Source organism: Phacochoerus africanus, chromosome 6, assembly GCF_016906955.1.
Source record: "Phacochoerus africanus isolate WHEZ1 chromosome 6, ROS_Pafr_v1, whole genome shotgun sequence".
Taxonomy (NCBI): Eukaryota; Metazoa; Chordata; class Mammalia; order Artiodactyla; family Suidae; genus Phacochoerus; species Phacochoerus africanus.
In genome coordinates this window covers 62,541,654-62,564,631 of record NC_062549.1, presented here as the reverse complement: position 1 = coordinate 62,564,631, position 22,978 = coordinate 62,541,654, and the positions used below count along the sequence as shown (strand labels likewise).

The 22,978-nt window shown below is 39.9% G+C and overlaps 1 protein-coding gene across 12 annotated transcripts in view; it reads right to left on the bottom strand.

The window, feature by feature from the left end:
- STAU2 (staufen double-stranded RNA binding protein 2) overlaps positions 1-22,978 on the bottom strand; it is a 314,299-nt gene that overhangs the window by 128,611 nt on the left and 162,710 nt on the right. For all 12 annotated transcript variants that reach the window (XM_047783746.1, XM_047783751.1, XM_047783744.1 and 9 more), the window contains one exon: positions 9,093-9,400. In XM_047783746.1, coding sequence (XP_047639702.1) covers positions 9,093-9,400 — 308 coding nt within the window. The remainder of the gene's footprint in view (positions 1-9,092; positions 9,401-22,978) is intronic.

The following is a 22,978-nucleotide window of genomic DNA, read 5'->3' as shown; positions in this document are numbered from 1 at the left end:
TTGATTAAGACATTTAGAGTGTAGTTATCTTTGATACAATGGCTGGAGGCTCTAAGTCACTGGTCATGCTTCTCACAAATAATCATAATTAATCTCAATTAATTTCTAAGCAATGATTATCTTAGGAGACTAACCATTTGAATGTAACATGTGTTCAGATGAGATGAGGTACGTTCAGGGTGGTATGGCCGAAGACTAACATATGTGTTCAGATGTGACTGTTTGCCGTTTCACTTGTCCTGTTCCTTCTCCCTGCGCCACACTCCACATCCCACCCCCACAACCCCATCCTAATGTCTACTCCACCAGGGCAGAACTCCCTTGACTGTCATTTATGCTATATCCTCAGTGCCCAAAAAGTACACCTGGCTCTATACATTTTAGTTAATGAATGAATGAATCCCTTACACTGTTAGTATTCATTGGGAATCTCTGCTGGGCCTTTGTCCACTTTCCCTATCAATCTTAACTGCTTCTATGTCTTCAATTCCATCTATACACTGATGACTCTCCCATCTTTGTGTCTTATCCTCCCTTGTTGATCACCAGACCCATGCACAAATGTCTCTTGCCTCTGAAAGTCCCACAGGCAACTCAAATTTGCCATGATCAAAATGGAACTCATTAGGGAGTTTTCACTGTGGCTTAGCTGGGTTAAGGATCTGACGTAATCTCCGGGTTCGATCCCTGGCCTCACTCAGTGGGTTAAGGATTCAGTGTTGCCACAAGCTATGGTGAAGGTTGCAGACGTGGCTTGGATCCATTGTCACTGTGGCTGTGGCGTAGGCTTCAGCTGCAGCTCCAATACGACCCCTGGCCTGGGACGCTCTGTATGCCACAGGGGCAACCATAAAAAGAAAAAAAAAAATGGAACTCATTCAACTCCTCTAAGTGTATTCATCACACTCATTCTAAAAATAAAACCTTTCCTGAAACATGACACATTCATATTACCTTCTTACTTTACTTCATCCTCAAATTCTTGAAACGAATGATCAATTCATCCTCAAATAGTCTCTATTTGCTCTTCAATGCATTTAAATCCAGCTTCCATTCTGACCAGGCCAGTGAAAGCATCCTCAGAGAAGGTGGTACAGGAGATCATTTAACTTTCTCAGCTGTACTGTGGACACCTGCACCTTGGCCCCACTCTAGGATCATTAGTTTTGCCTTAGTTCATCTCTACTATTGATGAACTAAGGCTATTTCTCTACTGAATTTGTGCAAAATCACCCTTTGTGCTACCAATCTTGTCTCTTTTTTGCCTAGTTCCTCCTCCACACTGCTTACACAATTATCTTTCTAAAATACAAAACCAACATCATCACCCTTTAAAAAAACAAGTTGGTGGTCTCTGCCTAACAGATAAATTCAAACTCCCAGCAAGATACTCACATCTTTTTAGCCTTGGGAAACACTTCCACTTTGAGCTCTAAGCATTTTCTAAGACACTGGGCCTTTTTTCTGTCTTTACTACTTAGCTACTTCTGCTTGCAATTCCTTTTCTTTTTAGTCACCTTAAAACTCTATGTACTCTTTAAATTTTATTGCAAATGTCTTCTCTGCTATCAATTCTTCCTAATTCTTTCAGTCAGAGTTGTTCATTCCAATCTAAGATTCTTTCTTTCTTTTTTTTTTTTTGCCTGCAGCATGTAGCAGATTGATGTTGAATTTTCAGTTTCCAGGCCAGGATCGAACCCAGGCCACAGCAGTGGTGAAACCACCAAGTCCTAATCACTAGGCCACCAGAGAAGTCCCCCATCCATGATTCTTGACATGGCTAACCACACCTCAAGGGTTCACTTACCATATTATAACTACAATGATGCTTATTATGTGAGAAGGCATTCCCTACATTACTTGTGCAGCATGCTACAAACAATTCATTACTTTTTTTTTGTCTTTTTGCCATTTCCAGGGCCGCACCTGCGGCATATGGAGGTTCCCAGGCTAGGGGTCTAATCGGAGCTGTAGCCACCGGCCTACGCCAGAGCCACAGCAACGTGGCATCAGAGCCGCATTTGCAACCTACACCACAGTTCACGGGCAACGCCGGATCCTTAACCCACTGAGCAAGGCCAGGGATCGAACACAAAACTTCATTGTTCCTAGTCGGATTCGTTAACCACTGCGTCACGACGGGAACTCCACAATTCATTACTTTTTATCAAAATGTGTAATGTTCAAACACGGATCCCTGGAGACCAGACTAAACTGTAGTAGCGGCCAAGCTTCTGTTCAGTGGTTTTCTTTTCCTGTCTGTCTGTCCCCCACTTGACCGTAACTCTTCCTGTGCCCACTGCTTGGTGTGCTGCCAAGGTTTGCAGGTACTTATTAAGTATTTGCCCAGCGTGAACAAACAAATGTTCCATTTCCTGTTGTTTAGCTAAATCAATTCCAGTATGCAATGAGATGACATTCCACAGCCACATTAACTTTATATCCATCCAACTGTGCACATGTATGCTGAAATTATTGAGAACTACTCTTTTTTTTTGTCTTTTTTTGTTGTTGTTGTTGTTGCTATTTCTTGGGCCGATCCCATGGCATATGGAGGTTCCCAGGCTAGGGGTTGAATCGGAGCTGTAGCCGCCGGCCTACACCAGAGCCACAGCAACGCGGGATCCGAGCCGCGTCTGCAACCTACACCACAGCTCACGGCAACGCCGGATCGTTAACCCACTGAGCAAGGGCAGGGACCGAACCCGCAACCTCATGGTTCCTAGTCGGATTCGTTAACCACTGCGCCACAACGGGAACTCCGAGAACTACTCTTTTTTTTTCTTTTGTTTTTGGCCATGCCCATGACATGTGGAAGTTCCCCAGCCACAGATGGAACCCATGCCACAGCAGTGACCTGAGCCACTGCAGTGACAATGCCGGATCCTTAACCCACTGCACCACAGGAGAACTCCTTGAGAACTATTCTTAATGGACTTCCTACATTTTTCTCTTATTAAGAGTTTTTAAAGCTGTAAACTTTGTATCATTTCCCAACAGTTGTCCTTGTTTTCTCAAATGTTCCACTATAGGACTTCATTCTGAACTTTTCTTTAAAAGAGAGACAATACTACAGATAAAAATGTCTTAAAAGTTCTTCAAATATCTCTTATCTCTGACAGTTAAATCTGCTTTTTGATGTATCATGTTAAGATGGCAGAACCTTCCTGAACCTAAAATCTGTCAGGGTTTAAAATGAACTAGTAATTCTATCAATTGTATTCGTATAATAAAATTATATCTTTGAATAAAATCTCAAGTTCTTTCCAGCCCAAAAGAGAATTTTTAAATGACTCAGACTCTGTTGTATACATAGCAGAAGGCATAAATAAATGTATTAATGAAACCTATGACTAAACCAAAACAACATCCAGAAGACCCTGGAGCCTAGTCCTTTCTTCAGGGATCAGGCTTACAAAATAAGGACTTATAAGCAAGAAGCCAAAATGTACCAGGCACTTCTGCCACATCATGAAATAACATACATAATGCCTCCTTCACCATCTGATATAAAACAAGACAGTCAATAAATGTTAGTTTCGTTTATATCTCCTAATGCCCCTGGTATGTTAAAGCAGTTTTTTTCAGTGTGCAGAAATCCTTCACAGGCAGTATTCCGCATGTTGTTCTCTTTCTCAAGAGTTGTCCGGGGTAAGAAGAGAACAATACATCTGCTATCTTAGATACTGTCATTCGCGAAAAAAAAAAAAAAAAATTAGCCGTAGCTGAATGCTGGAGAGAGGGAAATAGATAATTTCAACATGACTTAGAAGGAACATAAGAATGCAGGTCCCCACCTGACATGAAAGGTACTACAGTTAATGTTATGTTACTAAGTAAAAATCACATCACTGCCAACCTTTTCTAGAAAAGGGAAATGAAATTCACCTTAAAATGAAAAAAAAATTTCCCTCTCTTCAAATTGATCGAAGAGATAATTAACTATTGATTTTCGAATAATTCCAAATAGAATTCTCATGTTGAGTTGAAATCCCCCCCCCCTTTTTTTTTTGCCATTTCTTGGGCAGCTCCCACGGCATATGGAGGTTCCCAGGCTAGGGGTCGAATTGGAGCTGTAGCTGCCAGCCTACGCCAGAGCCACAGCAATGCAGGATCCGAGTCGCGTCTGCAACCTACACCACACCTCACGGCAACGCTGGATCCTTCAACCCACTGAGCAAGGGCAGGGATCGAACCGCAATCTCATGGTTCCTAGTCGGATTTGCTAACCACCGAGTCACGATGGGAACTCCTTGAAATCCCTTCTGATTCAAACAGAAAAGGCTACAGATATTTCTACTTTGAGATGACTGACACAAAATGGCAGATATTTTTTTCAACAAGCAGTGGCTCATTTCGGATCCACATCAAAGTCCCTGTGTTAGGAGAGCTCCTTCGTGTTTGTATATCACTTTCTTTGAAATGTGTGTCTTACTATGTATGTGCTGGTGTATCAAGGCTCAAAATGAGTATCTTTGTCCTTCTGATTACATTATGCAGTGATTTAGGGTGGACTGACTTAGTCTGGAATAGTTGATCCAATAATAATGGACTGTTTTACCAAGGCCTGCTTGATTCTTATTTGCATTGGTGTTACCCATCGCAGTATGTTTTTATATGCATCAGGATTTATTTCTTCCGAATGTAATATTTTTCTCTAAAGAGTTGGAAATTTTAGCAAAGTGATTCAAACTGTAATTCTGCTGGTTTTTATGAAGTACAGTTATGTGGTATATAGTTTTGCAGATCCTTGAGGGTTTGGCCACGTGTATCAATAAGTCAGTTTGCATGAATGTGGGCTGCCCATATGAAGAACGAACCTAAGGTCTTCAGTTACTATAGAAGACCAAACCTTCAAGAGAATTCATCCAATTTCTCCAAGGTCTTTGGAAAGTAATAAAGGCTAGACTCAAGAAGGATTTTTAAGAAGTGACTATAAATTAGAGCAGAATCTCTTGACCCTATGCCAAACCCACAAATGTGTTTTGTTCATTGTACACTGAGTAATTTCTCATCACTTTATACAACCATCGTGTAACAATACAGATGAAAATTTGGGCGCAGAAGTGACATGCTAAGTTATGTTTCAAGGACAAATTAGGAAAGAGAAAGAATATACCTCCAAGTGAAGGAGTATATGTATATGCATGATTTCTTTCTCCATATTTTCCTATTAGAAGTCTACAAAATTTTACTTATAAAATTTTATTTGGTCTTTGAAAAGAAATGGATTCCTCACTCTTCAAAAAAAAAGTGCAAACACCCACTTTAATGATAAATACATGGTTTACAAAAAGTGAGGTATAGAGGAAATAAGAAAAAAGGAGAAAGGAAAAGGTTGGTTCTCAATTTGGCCAAACCCCAGCGCCTATGTCCTATCTCAGTGTGATCTGTACTAAGGTCATACTATTAATTGTGTATGTCAAACATGTCAAAAATAAATACTTAAAAGAAGCCTATAAACATAAAAGAAGAATGCTATCATCAAATTAAACGTCAAAAAAGGAGACATATTTGTTGAAATGTATGGTCTGAACTGTATTTGAAAAGAAAGTTCTTAATTAGGTATTTTTAAGCCTTCTACTGACATTCTCATCTTGTTAAAAATGGCGCCAATATCTAAAACTCACAATAATGAAAAGTCCCCTTAGGAAACACTTACTGATTTTTATTTAATAAACTAATTATGGTTTAACTAAGATGCCAAGTGCTTCTTTACATTCTTCATGGGAGAAAAACAAATCTAGTTTATGATATTTTACTCTGAAAGTTTTGAAAACAACACTGCTCAGTGGATGATAATTACAAGGGGGTTACACACTAAAGAGCTAAAATTAAATCCATCTACAAAGGATAATTTACTAAAATAATTCATTTTAATTTTCAATCTAATCACTTTTCTAATGACTCATTTAAACAGTGACACTGCTTATACTTAATTATACAGAGAGATTTCTAATATAATTACCATGAAAAAACATACTAAAGATGTAAAAACTTAGAGTAATATAAATTATAACACTACAAAACAAAGTTCTACTTTAGCTAAATGCACAGCATCTCAAAAATGCCTCCTCCATAATAACTGTCTTTAAAATGCTGAATGATTTTGAAACATTTTGGTATTATAATGAAAGGATAACAAGATATGCACCAAGGAGCCCCAAACACTATTATAACTATATTTCAAATGAATTTTTATGAAATGGATAGAAGTTATAGAAGCATACTGACTGGGCTGGACAAAGTCTGAACTTCACGGAACTACTGATATTAAATTTTTTCTAAAAAATAACAAATCAGTAAGAACATTCAGTTTTAAAAGAGGATAATTAAACTGTACTCAATGAAACTTCAAAGAAACAAATATTTGTTTATGACAGCAATCCAAAGGTCTGCATCTAAAATGTGATAAAAACTTTAGGTGAGCCCAGGCAAGGATAAAAGAATTACTGAGAAGTCCAAGTGTTCAGTCAAATTCTGACCTGCGAAGTCAGCTTTATTAATAATAACTTTAATTGTATAATCATTTAAATTACTCTGTAGATTTAAGCAAAAGGATGTGAGCTTAATACCTCATTCTGGTGAGCAAATAAGCTTTCCGTAACTTATAAATTTCAATTAAGAGTGGATAAGGAAAAAATTTAAAAGTTAAAACGACTTTGTTTTCAGTACACTAATATATTTTTTTACTTTGTAATACAATATAGCTGTCACATACAATGGCTCTGATAGGCTTAAATCAAATGTCAAGAAGGGCACAGAAGGCCAGAGTTTATACAACATTCAATAAGCAGTAATATCTATTCAGTGTACAATAACAAAATTTTAAAAGTACTAACCTCGAAACACAGAATTTATTGTTTTTAAATTCCAGAAATAAAAATAACACAACAGCATGGAATCCGTAACAAGCTGGCCCTACCATTTCTAAACTACAGTTCAATTAAAAACATTTAAGGAAAAGCAACAATCTACATGTTTTTCTACCAGGTAAACGTACCTGAGCAAGTTACCTATAAAGAAATCGCCTTTTAAAACTTAAACCACAAAGACTCTGCTACCGTGACGTTTATGAGGACGCACTAGGCGCCGGACGGGACATGCAGCCACTGCGCACAGATTCTGTTCACCGCACAGCTGCAGGCTGCAGTCCGTCAGTGACACAATAGTTCATATCAACACCAAGCTCATTTGACCAAAGAAGCACAGTAAGGTTTTAAAACCATCTGTTCATATTCATTAGTACGGAAAAATCACAGTACACCAATTTGGAAATGTTTAACTCGTCTATAAATAAGACTGTATTATCTCAGCATAAGCTCGGGAAAAAAAAAAAAAAAGGGCCTGAGTAGTCAGCCCGAATATAGGGAAACAGATTCTATATTCTGACTAAAGATATTTTAGAATTATAGTTGTTGTCATTGCCAAGAATTAACAAATAAATACAAATTTAAAAATTGAAGTATTTCTTCTGGCAGCAAAATTACATCTACCACAACAACATCTCTAAGCAAGAAATCAATTCAGAGCTTGAATGCAATCTGTGCATTGTTTCTGTAAAAATGTAAATGCAGTGTAACTTTCAGACATTTCTAAACTAGATTTGCAAATAAACAGTGAATTTTTTTTCATCACAATTTATTTCTAGTTCATCCTATTCAGGTTATAGAACTAAAATTTGCTTAGTTTTTCCCCAGTATTTTAACTGTATGAATCAAGGTCCTTTTATTTTAAACAGTGGTTTATTGTTATTCTTAAGGTAAACAACAAAAACAAATTCTAAATGTTTAATTTTCAAATTAAGTCTTTAAAATCTCAGATGACAGAGCCCATAACTGGTAACAGTGTTTTAGAGTTCATATTAATAGTCTAATTAAAAACACTATGACTACCTCGCAATAGATTTGAAAAAAATCAAGTTTCTGTGAAGGGAAACAAAAAAACATGCACAATACCCCCAAAACACATGATCTTCTCTCTTATATCTAAATCTGTAAAATTTTTTATAAATACATGATCATTCTACACAATACATATCTTCTAGGGCATTGCTAAAGGAAATTACAGCTTTGGGTCTTAAGGAATAAGACTACGATGGAAAGGGGCTGAAAAGAGCGGAATCTGAGGGGGCAGGTGTTCTTTCCACACACAAGCCCGCTGCTGCTCATCCAGTCATGGGAGCCGTTACAGTTCCGTACAGGATTTTCAAGGCAACTAAGACGTCAGAACACAGGTACTTCCTCTTCCTAGAGTTAACAATTCTTTTAAGAGCTCTACCCTAAAGCACTGTTGTTTGTTTTTCAAAAGAGAATGATGACTAAATAGGGGAAAAAAAGTTTCCATCCCCCAATTCACCTACACAACAACTGGACCATAAGCTAGGCTTCCAATGCCCAGTGAAACAGAAGTGTGGGTATCACAGGAGGCAGGTGCTACCCTAGTCGGTTCCATACACGATCCCATGAAATGACACGTGTTTTTATGCCTCAAACAACTAGAAATCATTTATTATTGTTCTAACACCATGTTCGATTAACTCCTAAGATAACAGACTTCTAGGATGTTGTACCTTCACGGTATACCTGAATCGATACTTAGCCACAGAATGCCAAATTCAAAACTGTTATGAAAGTAAAGACATCAGCAGAAAAACTCAAGCTTCCTGTAAAATGAGGGAGGACTTAGTGCTAAATACTAACACCAAAAGTATGAAGGCAGAACTTTTGTTTGGGGAAGACAGAGTGGGGGAATAGACCCAATCAAGACCAACCAGAAGACAGAACAGAGAATGAAAAATGTTAAAAATAATAGTAATAATAATAATAATAATAATTATAAAGGCAGGAGAAGGAAAATGGAGGAGAGCCAGGCAGCAAAAGACTTACTAGAGAGAATGGAAAAAAAATTTCAATGAGGCACGTGCACATGGCTCGTTTTTCTGTCCTCTGTGTGCCTAATAATTTGCAATGTAGGTGGCAGAGAAGTCGCACTAGCAGGCAAGAATGAGCTTTCTGATGGATAGAGATGAAGGATCTGGGGCTAATGAACTGTTTTGTTTTCTTGTTTTTGTTTTTGCTTTTAATTCATACCTGAAAGCCTTGAATCCTTGCTAAATATTCCAGTTGTTTTGAAGGCTGTACTGGAGAACAAGGGGGAGTAGGAGAACTTCCTTTTAAACCTATGGCTTCAGCTGTAGGAGACGTTCCATTCATAAGGAGTTCCCTGGCAATGGTAGCTGAACTATTCGATGTGGGAGATACACTGAAGAAAGAGCTTGAGGGCTGGTTCATATCTTTGGGTGACAAATAGCCTAGAGTAGTGCCAGAGATTACTTTGTGGCGGCTGGCTTCCATCTCTTGATAAACATCAGGAGACAAATGAAGAATTCCTTTTGGAGCTGTCAGTAAAATAAAGGAACACTGTTATTACACTTAAAATAATTGAAAGAGAAACATGTTACAGCATTATTAACTCAAGGATTTCACTTGGTATAGTAACAAAGCAATGAGAAACACTGTCAAGCAAGCATCTTCCCCCTGTACTGGCAGAGGCAACTGCAGTCTCTTACTCGGAGGTGAATGATGTTTCAACATTCCTAAAATCATTACTTTTAAAAATCCGCAGAAGTGACTTCAGTGGAAGGCACGTGGGGTAGGGAAGCTGTGGGGGAACACGCCATGGTAGCTAAGATTAGGAGGGTGCAAGGCCATCACCTTGAAATTTGGTGTTTCGTAATCTCATAAAAGGGACGTGGAATCCTTAACATATGCAGCAATTGAGACACGGTAGGTAAAACAAAGGCTGGGTCAAGTCAAAATCATCTGAGGAACAAACTCCTAAGTCCAATGGCCTACTGGTATTCTCTTCTCCACAAGGATGTCGCACTACCAACTCAACCTGTCCCTCAGCAAGGGACAGAGCATCTTCTTCCTCAGACTGTCTTCCATCTGGCTCATCTCATCATGACACCACCATCTACCTCCTGGCAACCATCTTCGTCTCACCCACAGTCATTCAGTCGCCACGTCCACTCAAGAACCTGCCCCTTCACTGTCAAGTGCATTAGTTCAGGCTGGGCCACACCTGGTTCTGACATCAGGAGGTGGGAGCTGGGACTGTGTCATCAGTTGGTGGGGTTATAAACATATAAAAGAAGCACTTTCCTTTGAGTCCCACTTGTCTCAGAGGTGTTTCAGACCACATTTCACAAGGCCTGTTCTAATATCTTGGATCATATCATGATTTTATTTTTTAAAATTACTGACAAATCACCACTTTTGAAGAATGTGCTCTGAGAGACAAGAGTGAATTCCCTTGATCCTGCCTCTCCCTTTCCCATTAGCCTCCTGCTTTGGGCCTCTGTGTTTCTCGCCAGCACTAGTGCAACAATCACTGGGACGCCTCACCACTGCAGGTCTCCCCTGTGTCTACTTCCCCAAGATGTGTTCTATAGCATAGTCTCCAAAAAAAGGGTTCTGTGATGAATAAATCAGGGAAATAACTCAAATTACATCACACACAAACATCCCTTTTGGAGGATTAAAAATGCACATTAGCAAAGTAAAGACTCTGAGACGTCCAGAAGAAAAGAAGTCTATCCACTTGGTTCAACCCAGAATTTCCTAAATTTATTTCGTACCCGGGCTGTTCACATAACACTAATAACACCCAGTATTCTGGGAAATGCTAAGGCTAGTCACTCTCTTACTTTAAAGTCTTTACTGGCTCCCCATCACTTACATGATAAAATCTCAACTCCTCAGCATGACACGGGAAGCCCTTAGTGACTGGCTTCCTACCTAGCTCTCTATTCGACCACAATCTTCATGAAGACCCCATGCTCCGGCCATGCAAACACAGTCACACTTCTTCCAGTATTCTGGCCTGTTTGAACCCATCAAATCTTTCTTTCCTTTTTTTTTTTTTTCCCTTTTTAGGGCCACAGCTGAAAAATATGGAAGTTCCCAGGCTGGGGGTCAAATCGGAACTGTAGTTGCCGGCCTACACCACAGCCAAAGCAACACAGGATCTGAGCCGCATCTACAACCTACACCACAGCTCACGGCAATGTGGGATCCTTAACTCACTGAGCGAGGCCAGGGATTGAACCTGCATCCTCATGGTTATTAGTCAGATTCATTTCCACTGTGCCACAATGGGAACTCCAACCCCATCGGATCTTTATTTCTGTTCTTTAGTCTCTTACACACACACATATGCACACACACACACATTCATTCACTCACCCCTCACACACACTAGTTATACTCCTACTGCTAGTAGGTTCTAGGCACTGTGTTAACCAAGACCTCCAGGCACCCTCAGCCTCTTGGAAGAGGAAGGTGAAAGGGATGAATAACAGAATGCGGTAGGTGCCTCTGCAGAGATGGGTTAGGGAGCAGTACACATGGGAAAGAAAAAGTGCTAGCTGCTCAGGATACGCTTCCTGGAGATAGTATTGATGGCAGATTTCAAGGGATGAGGCGAACAGGGCCAAGGAGTAAGAAAACCAAAGGCAGATGGGGACAGGGGCAAATGCAGGGACCCCCCCCCCAACACTACTCTGAGCCTAGAGAGGGCGGTGGGAAGTGCTGCAGGGGAAGGAGGAGGCAGGAGGGGTCAAGCTCCTGGGGCTTATCCTGATGGCATTAAAACACAAAGGAGTTGGTTTTTAAAAATAACTTAAAAGGGATCCCTCTTACACTGTCAGTGGGAATCTCAACTAGCACAACCACTATGGCAAACAGTATGGAAGTTCCTCAAAAAATTAAGATAGAGTTGCCATATGACCCAACAATCCCACTCCTGGGCATATACCCAGACAAAAACTGTAATTCAAAAAGACACATGCACCCCTATGTTCATCACAGCACTAGTCACAACAGCCAAGATATGGAAAAAACCTAAATGTCCATCTGCAGACAAATGGATAAAGAAGATGTGGTATATAGATATAATGGAATATCACTCAGTCATAAAAAGAACAAAATAATGTCATTTGCAGCAACATGGATAGAGCCAGAGATTATAAGTGAAGTCAGTCAGAAAGAGAAAGACAAATACCATATTATATCAATTATCTGTAGAATCTAAAATATGTACAAATCAACATATCTATCAAGCAAAAACAGACTCAGATATATACAGAAGAGACGTGTAACTGCCATGGGAGTGGGAAGGAAGGATTGAGAGTTGGGATTAGCAGAGGTAAACTATTATGTATAGAACGGATAAACAGCAAGGGAACTATATTCAATATCCTTTGACAAAACATAATGGAAAAGAATATGAATACAAATATATGTATATGTATACGAAAATATATATGTATCACTTTGCTGTACAGCAGAAATTAACATATAAATCAACTATAAAATTTTTAAAAAATAATTCATATAGCTTAAAATAATATAGCAACCCTATTTTATAGATTTACTTTACGCCTTTGTGTTAGCTTTATAATCAGGAAAAATTTCAACAAAATTTTTTTAAAAAACATATGCACTGGAAAAAATGCAAATAAATCTCACTAGCCATAGGAAACTACTTTTAACATTTTACTTTAAAAATATGTGTTTAGGCTTTTTTCCTATACACTTGTTAACTTAAAAAAATAACTTAAAACAGAAATATGATCCTTTTGTCATTTATAAAACAATATACTTCTATTAATAATTTTAAAGTTTAAAATTTCATTATGTGAATTGTTCCTTAAACAGTTCTGGACACTAATTTATTTCCCTCTTATTTGCAATTAAAACAATACAGTGATATATGCTTTTTGTAATTATTCACACAAAAATTGATTTCCTTAACTTAGAAGTAGTTCAAAGAATATGTATTTCAGTCTTTTTGACACTAATATACTGCTCCAAGTTGGCACAACTCCAATGGGTGTGCCAATTTCACACTTCTATATTCATAGGAAAGTTTCTTTTTCCTATTTTGGTATTAGACATTATTAAAAAAGTCTTTGCTACTGCTCTCTGTTAGTGCAGATAAGTGGCAAAGATTTTTTTTAAAATAACAATATCTAATACCAAAACAGGAAAAAAAAAAAAAAAGAAAGGTGCTTTTAAGCCCCATCCACTGATATGTGGGGAGGTGAGGGGGGCTGAAGATTTGAGTTCTATCATCAGTGACCAATGGTTCAATCAATCTTGTCAATGTAATGGAACCTCCACAAACTCCCTGAATGAGGAGGCCTGGAAAGCTGCTGAGTTTTGAACACACCCACATGCCGCAAGGGTGGTGCTCCCCAGCCCCACAGAGACAGAAGCTTCTGTGCTCCAGACCTTTTCTGAACGTCATCTGGCTTTTCATTTTTATATCCTTTATAATAACCAGCGATAGTAACTTCCTGAATTCTGTGAACTGTTCTACTACATTATCAAACTTGAGAAAGGGGTTGTGGGATCCCCCCTGAATTTACAGCCTGCTGGTCAGGAGTATAGCTGGTGACATGAGACTTGTGACTGGCATCTGAAGTGGGGCATTTTGTGGGACTGAGCCCTTAATCTGTGGGGTCTGCAGTAACTCCGGGTAGGTAGTGTCAGAATTGAATTGCCCAACACCCTGTCAGTGCCTGGAAAGTTGGAGAATTGGTTGGTACGGGAGGAAAATCCCTACACATTTGGTGTCAGAACTGAAATAAAACAGTCCTATGTCAATGCTAATCAAACTGTACGCATTACGTGCCATTTATTATACTTCAATTATATCTCAACAAAGGTATAAAAATATTTGCCAATTTGATAAGTGAAACGTATTTTTTTGTTTGTTTTTTCACTAGCTGCACAAACACTGTATGTAATTCTTATTTAAAGTATAACTTAATGTATGGCTCTAAACTCTACCCTCAGTTTAAGAAATCCAGAAACTAATAGCATTATTTCAGCGCTGTTACTGTACAGCAGTAACAGGCTTGCCAATAGCAATATTATAAAGCTACAAAAATGCTCTCCCAACACTCAAAAGAGGCATTACATCACAGTATAAGAACTCAGGCAGTGTTCAGGCTCCCTTATTCTGCAGCAAAGCCTGAAGTGACTTTTTCCATGCATAAAGAAGATACCTTTCTATAGAGCTCAACCAATGTAAGAGTCACTGAAAGAGTGGAAGATACATGGGGATTTATGTGATCAAGTGCCGAATGATTTTCAACATGAATACTAGTGATGGTGTTTGGATTGGTCACAATTCGTTTAGGTTCTTCCTGTTGTAAATTTAAGGGTAAAGACCTAAAAGGAAAGTCAAAGAGTAATATAAGGTATACATACTTAAGGACTTTCAACTGACTCCTGACAAACAATACCAATTTTTTACTTCTATGGGCGTTCTCTTGTGGTGTAGCAGGTTAAGAATCTGATGTTCTCACCGCCATGGCTTGGGCCACTACTGTGGCATGGGGTGACCCCAGGCCGTGGCCCCCCAAAAATGTATACTTCTATTAGCAGTGTGTGACTAAATCTGTTTTCTGACACTTCTGTCGAAACAGGTTTTAGTTATTCTAAATTAATTACTGCCACTCTACATTTCATTGTTATAGCAATTTACATTTATTTGATTCCTACATAGACAAACTTTTTCTCATTTGACCACCATGGGCTCATGTCTTCTTTCCTGTGGCTGTGACCTCAGTCTTGTTCATGGACTTGGAAGGTATTCTCTTGCTCAGGCTTGTTGCATCTGTTATATTTCAACCTCTCTCTGAAGATGTCCTGAATCCATTCTCTCATCATCTATCTTTTGTTTCTGATTTTGCCTTTAATACACCTATCTGTAATCACTGTACACAGCTGCCCTGCAGATACAACACTGGCACTCTTCTAGTGCTTTATATGCATGATCTCATTTAATTCCAACAACCATGTGAAATGGATTTTTATGTCTCTATATTAGCACAGAGAAGCACAGAGAAGTTAAGAAACCTAGCCAAGGTTGTATGGATAATGATTTAGCAAATGCTAGATTTTAACACAGGCAGTCTATCACCAGAGCCTGGATATTTAAACATTATATTAAATGGCCTTCTAGAAGAACAAGTAGGAAGTGAAATCCAATGTCTAGCCGGTTCCACACACCTAGGTTTAATCCAGGAAGTGCACACCACGCCTGAGGTTTACCAGATGGCTCTACGGTTGAGCCACGTCATCCTGACTGTTCTTAGATGTTCCAGAGATGGCCTCACCAACATCTCCCTAAATTATATGATGTTCACATGGAATTTCAAATGCCCAAACTTGCCAGGGACTGTGACATCTTACAAATGAGGAATGCCAGGCCACAGTGCCCTTTTTACTTGTCTTCCCCATTAGGAACCCTCTGGCACAAAAAGCCTCCTGCAGCATTTTCATGGAGTTCCAGTTCTTATCAGAAGAGCTGTAGACGACACTTTGAATTGAGACCTCTTAAAAGGTTTTTATCATATGTACAGAGATAAGAAAACTCAGCAGATCCTTGCCTTTCCATGTTCACTAATGTCATGACTCTTCCAGAGGCTGATGAACATCAATGAGTAGTTAAATGGTATCAGGGCTTGCAGGACAACAGGGCAAGCCAACGTAGCAAGAAAGACAATGTCCCTTCACTGGGTCCAACTGGTTAATGCTAGTCTTTAAAGAGGGATTTCATGCAAGTCCATGGAATGAGTGCATAGCTACTGCTTAATAAAATGAACCTGCTGCTTTTTATACCAAAGCTTTGAGAGAAAAATCATACCTGTGTTTCCATACGTCAGCTTGAATTCTTGCCACAATACTGTTAGACTGAGACCTACTTCTGTCACAGTGAGTTTTTCATAACAAAATTATAATTCACAGAGAGGTAAAATATTTTGGTAAATGAGAGAAGGAGCAAAAAAGGGGGACAGGTTCTTCAGATTGAGATCTATTAGCATCTGTGGGTAGACTGCTTCTACGTAGCTACCACCATGGATGACCCACCTGGTCTTAAGAAGAAAGTCAATTATTTGCATATCTTTTGAAAGCTGATGCCTCAAAATTTTATTCCTTACTTGATGAGACAGAACATTTTATTTAGTACTATCTCTGAAGACAGAGTCCTGCTTCCTGACTGACATCTTTATACTAAAACACACACCATTTTGGGGAAATGTGTGCCTGCTGATTCAGAACTGGATTATCTGAAAAGCTGCTTGGTTGTTACTGGCAAAACAGATTCTTTTTTGTTGTTGTTCTCAAAAAATCTTCTCTTGTCCAAAGTTTCAAGTGGCAGCCAGATAGAATACATTATGTCCACCTCTCCTAGCATCTCATCATTATCCTAAATCTATTCAGTAAATTTTATGTTTCCAAAAAACTACAACTAAAAAAAAAAATTCCTTTTTTTTTTTTTGTCTTTTTAGGACCATTCCTGCGGCATATGGAGGTTCCCAGGCTAGGGGTCCAAACGGAGCTACAACTGCCGGCCTATGCCAGAGCCACAGCAATGCCAGATCCGAGCCACGTCTGCAACCTACACCACAGCTCACGGCAACACCGGATCCTTAACCCACTGAGCGAGGCCAGGGATCAAACTGCAACCTCATGGTTCCTAGCCGGATTCACTTCTGCTGTGCCACAATGGGAACTCCTAAAAAAATTCTTAAAACCTGGAAAATAAACTGCTGGTTCAAAACAGGAAATTTGAGAAAAGGAAGAGTAAGAACAATAAGATTAACCAGTCTGATAGTGACTTTTAAAAAATCATCTATATGAAAACTCACAAAAACCCAAGTAAGGTCTGCAGTTTAGTTCACTGTGTTGTACCCGTGTCAACTTCCCAGTTTTGATAATATATTATGATCATGGAAGATGTCACCATTGGGAGAAGCTGAGTGATGGGTACACACAACCCCTCTGTACTATTTTTACAGTTTTAAAAAGCTTTAAAAACCTAACTACCTGAAAGTACCACTATGCTGCTCTGGGTGTCTCCCAGCACAGAGGCCCTAGAACAAGGCAGCTCCGAGACATGGAGGTAGAGAGGAGGTGGCACGGTGCCTGGATGGCCCTGAGGATCAGCAGGGCCAGGCTGGCCATGCGTACTCCTAGAGGTCTGCGCCTTGCCCTCCCTGGCTCCCCAGGCTCTGGCCACTTGACCATTGGTTCTGTGAGAGTAAGGGAGGACCTCGTGGGTCTTTGGTCCCCATGGCTGGGACTCTGCTCTCTGCCAGGGAAGTATGTGAGGTCATTCAGTAGGTGAGAGCACATGGAACCCAAGAAAGAACCTACCGGATTGCCACATATGGTGAATAAACTCATCATTTATCTTAATAGTAAAGAAGGTCTCACTTAGCTGGCTTCTGGAGAAGACATGTGTTCAAGGCTCAATATTATCAATAAAGATAGAACTCTAAAGATGGAATATTTCTACTGAGGAAGACAACACATTTGCAATGATAAAGAGGTTTGAGAGCAGCTTGAAAACATAATGAGTCATGTTCAATAACCAGTTTATTCAAAAGGGATAAAAACACTACTGGTAAAATAAAGAACATTCTTGGAGTTCTCGTCATGGCTTGGTGGTTAACGAATCCGACTATGAACCATGAGGTTGCGGGTTCGATCCCTGGCCTTGTTCAGTGGGTTAAGGATCCGGTGTTACTGTGAGCTGTGGTGTTGGTTGCAGACATGGCTCAGATCTGGAATTGTGGCTCTGGTGCAGGCCGGGGGCTACAGCTCCGATTAGACCCCTTACCCTGGGAACCTCCATATGCCGTGGGTACAGCCCTAGAAAAGACAAAAAAAACCCCAAAAAAAACCATTCTCATGAGTTATCTTTCTTCACACACACAAAGAAGCCATTAGTGATTACCTCCCTAAGACTGTAAAAAAGACCAAAAAATAGATTATATAAGTCTGCCGTATGACACAAATGACCAATCCCTTAGCAGGAAGACACACCCTGAAATGCCTAACACAGCAGCCCCAATACCACCCTACACTACTCCTCTGGTAGCATCCTGAGCATCTGTTACAGGGTGCTCACAAGGCAGTAGTAATTACAGCTAAAGCTCATAGAGTCCTTAGCAGACATCAGGCTTTGCATGCATTACCTCAGTGACCCTCGCAGCAACCCTGTGAAGCAGGGGTTATGATCAGTCCCGTTAAGGCCCTGAGGCACAGAGGGGTTATGTGAGGGGTTATGTGACTCGCTCCAAGTTACAGCCAGCAAGTGGCAAGCAGTGGGACTGGAACCAGGCAGCGGGGGCTCTGGAGTCAACTCACGTAACTATTGTTCAATTACTAAACAAAAAAATCATCTGTACATTTAAGTTCTATGCATATAGATTCATGAAAAAAAAATTTTTTTTTGGTCTTTTGTCTTTTTAGGGCCACACCTGTGGCATACGGAGGTTCCCAGGCTAGGTGTCTCATTGGAGATGCTGGCCTACACCACAGCCACAGCAATGCCTGATCCGAGCCGCATCTGTGACCTACACCACAGTTCACAGCAATGCCAGATCCTTAACCCACTAAGCGAGGCCAGGGATCGAACCTGCAACCTCATGGTTCCGAGTCGGATTCATTTCTGCTGCACCACAATGGGAATTCTGGATTCATGAAATATTTCAACACCATGACAAAGAAGAGAAATTGTCAAGATACTGAACTTGATATGAGGAGTTTTCTTCATTTCAGATCTCTCTTCCAGGCTCAATAAACCAGAGTCTTTCATGAGTAGTATAGTACATAAAAGGAAAGACAGAGGTAGGGAGCTGGGGAGAAGTTACTTTAAAAAAAAGATTCTCATCGTGAAACTACCTTTTGGGAGAGATGTGAAAAAAAAAATGTGCTTGGCCAGTATCATAATTCTATTTATTGTGAGACAATTTCAAGTTTTAGGTTAGCACACACAACAGAGAAAACACAGCTTTAGGATGAAAGACATTAAACCGCATAACACTTTCTTTTAGTTTTTCTTATATAATTTAATTCTGATTTAACAATTTGTTACAAATTAGACCATATATTACTCAGAAAGCTATGACAGATTCCACATTATGAATAAAAATGAGCTGATTGGAATCATACAAATATTAAGTACTTATCCAATTTTTAAACTTCCTTGTGAAAATAATAAATTTATTTTTTAGGAACAGGAAAGGAACAGTTTAATAAGACAGAGAACTTTGATAAAACCCACTTCAGTTCAGCTAAACACAGAAAAAAAAAAACTGTTATCCTACCCTTACCCGTGCACCAAAGGCCAAATGGGCATACAGGCTTTCATGCTCACCATGCGGTAATGAGGCCCCCCTAGACACCGTGGCAGGATGGGAGGCAGCATGGTAGTAGGGAGCTGAGACTTTGATCCCATCCCATGGTTTCAGCAGAAACCACACAGGGAGCCTGGACTTCTACCCCCACCTGGCAGTAATGAGTGGCATCAGAAGAGGAACAGTGCAGAGTCAGGACTTTAATCATCACCTAGTGGCAACAAGGTTATCCCTGCTGGAATGTCAGTGAAGATCATGAAGGGACAAGAATTCCTACTCCATCCAGCAGTAACAAGGAGTCCTCCACCTTGGGCATCAATGGAGGCAGAGTGAGAAACTAGAGTCATCTCCAACTAACAGTAACAGGTGGCACCTCTCCCTCCACAAGCCAGAGTAATGTCTCTCTCTCTCTCTCTCTCTCTCTCTCTCTCTCTCACACACACACACACACACACACACACACACACACACACAGTAGAAATGGAAGGTTTAAACAACAGTCTCATAATGTGAAAATGTCCAGATTTCAATCAAAAATTGTTAGTCATATGAAAACCAAAAGATCTCAAACTGAATGGAAAAAATCAAAAGATGCCAACACTGAGATGACAGAGATTTTATTTATTTTATTTTTGTATTTTTTAGGGCTGCACTTGAGGCATATGAAAGCTTCCAGGCTAGGGGCTGAATCAGAGCTGCAGCTGCTGGCCTACACCACAGCTCACGGCAACGCCGGATCCTTAATCCACTTAGTGAAGCCAGGGATTGAACCTGCGTCCTCATGGATCCTAGTTGGATTTGTTACCACTGAGCCACAAGGAGGTAAAGGGACTTAAGGGGAGGTAAGAATTCTACACTTCAAATCTGTAAAATATTATCAGTAAACTGATAAATTTAGTATGCTTAAAGTAATATCTAAGCCAACCATTGAAAAGGCTATACAATAAGATACACTCAAAAGCACTCTAGATAATAAAAATGGAATTCTAAAAAGTGATCAAATAACGCACAGCAGAAAAAGAAAACAAAATGAAAGAACAGAAAAAGTAAATAAAATGGCAGACTTAAGCCCTAACATATACATAATTACATTAAAAATAAAGGATCTATATTAATTAAAAGGACATTGACAGAGTAGATTAAAACTATGACCCAACTACATGCTGCTAAAAGCAATTCATTTCAAATATAATGACATAGGCACATGGAGAGTAAAAGGATGAGGAAAAAAAGACATACCTTACAAACATTAATCAAAAAAAAAGCAGGACATTCTACTTCCAAATGATGACATGGGTAGATCTATGGACTCACCTCAACAACAACCATAACTAGAGAATATTAATTTTAAAATATTTTTAAGTCTCTGGAAATTGTTCTAAGGGCATATAGCAAATAAAATATTTTCCTATGTAATAAAAAATTTGGCTGCACTTTGTCCTCAGTTCCTGGGACATAGTCTCTAAATCCTGAGACTTTATTTATTTATTTATTTATTTTTGGGTTTTTTGCCTTTTCTAGGGCCGCTCCTGTGGCATATGGAGGTTCCCAGGCTAGGGGTCGAATTGGAACTGTAGCCAACGGCCTACGCCAGAGCCACAGCAACGCGGGATCTGAGCCGCGTCTGCGACCTACACCACAGTTCACGGCAACGCCGGATCCTTAACCCACTGAGCAAGGCCAGGGATTGAACCCACAACCTTATGGTTCCTAGTCAGATTCGTTAACCACTGAGCCACAATGGGAACTCCCCCTTAGACTTTCCTGAGTAATAGAAGTATCCTTGTTATTCATGATGCACCCTTTGGATCACATCAGAGCTTATGCTAATGAGGGGACTCAGAATGTGCAAGGGCCAAGTCAGAAAGGCCAACCATGTGATCAGAGGTTTGGCACTTTGAGTCATGTGATACCAGGCCAACCTCTGAGGAAGGGAGGAAGGTTGAAGACTGTTATCACCCTCACAGCCAATGATTCAATCAATTATACCTAAGAAATGAAAGCCCATAAAAATCGCACAATTCTGAAAACTTGAGTAAGCTCCCTTAGCTGGCAATGCTCAGAGCATCTCCACATCAGTGGGTAGGGAGGGCGACACATTTCTGACACCACGGAAAAGGACCTCAGAAAGAGTACAATGGAAGCTTTGTATTTGGGACTCTCCAGATCTCACTCTATGTGTCTCTTTTTCTGGCTGGTTCTGATTTGAATCATTCTTGCTATAACAATACGATAATCATAAGACTTTACTGAGTTCTGTGAGTTATTCTGGTGAATTATTAAATTTAAAGGATAATGGGAAGCCTTGAATTTATAGCCAGTTGGTCAGAAGAAAGGATAGTCCTGGAAACCCACCCCCCTTGGCCCATAGCAGCTGGTGTCTGAATTGAAGCAGTCTTGCAGAGGACTCTCTCCTTAAATTGTGACACCCAGCCTAACTGCAGGCTTTCCATCAAAAGTCACTGCATATTTAGTCAAGAAAATGTAACAAACCTCAGTAAGAATAAGACTCTTTGGCACCTGAGCCATGGCCCATTCCCTCCACCACATACAGTGAAGAAGATGAGATTCTTTTTCTCCCCAATCTCCTTTCAAGGAATATGGTTTCTCACCAGAAGGGCAGGTCACCAGAATTTCCCATTTCCCCCAGCTCCACGTTGCAAAAGTTAAATTCCTCATGTATACAGCCAAAAAGTCAGGAAATCCCTTTCTTCCACCCAGCCACCCTTCATACAGTGAAAACTCTATATAGGCACAGCAGGTTGAGAACACTTGAGAACTGGTTGCTCTCTCCTCAGCTTGCTCAAGGGATGAAAGTTCATGTCAAGAAGGGCAAACCAAGAACACCAGAGACTACCTCCCCTGGCCACTATCCTGCTCACAAAGCAGAGGTGTCATTCTCAGAGAAGTGGGCCACAGTCTCCATTCCCACTCCGGAACAGTGACCCAGAAGTTCTGCCTGGGGTGAAAGAGTCAGTAAGAAGCTTCCCCAAAGGAACTGATTTTATCTGAAATGGGATTAGGCAGGGAAGTTCAAGCCTAAGGTCACTCCTGAAAACACTGAAGATCTGGGTGGTAAGCAATTCACATGAGTCTAGTAGTTTCACAAAAGCAGTAACAAGCTACAATGTAAAACCAGCTAATTTCGCAGAAATACCTAGGGCAAGACAGCTAAGAAAAATGTCCTTAAGGTCAGAACAAATCTGAAATATTGGTTTCAAAAACTATCCTGAAAAGGGACCTAATTTTCTTTTATATTTTTTTAAAATTTAAAAAAATTATTTTTTATTTTTATTTTTTGTCTAGGGCCGCACTAGTGGCATATGGAGGTTCCCAGGCTAGGGCCAGAGCTGTGGCCTATGTCAGAGCCACAGCAACGCCAGATCCGAGACATGTCTGCAACCTATATCACAGCTCACCACAATGCCAGATCCTTAACTCACTGAGCGAGGCCGAGGATCAAACCTGCAACCTCATGGTTCCTAGTTGGATTCGTTTCCACTGTGCTACGACAGGAACGGTGGGACCTAATTTTTTTTTTAATGATTTTTATTTTTTCCATTATAGCTGGCTTACAGTGTTCTATTTTCTACCAAGGTGACAGAGTCACACATACATATATACATTCTTTTTCTCACATTACCATGTTCCATCATAAGCAACTAGATATAGTTCCCAGTGCTATATAGCAGGATCTCATTGCTTATCCAATCCAAAGGCAATAGTTTTCATCTATTAACCCCAAATTCCCAG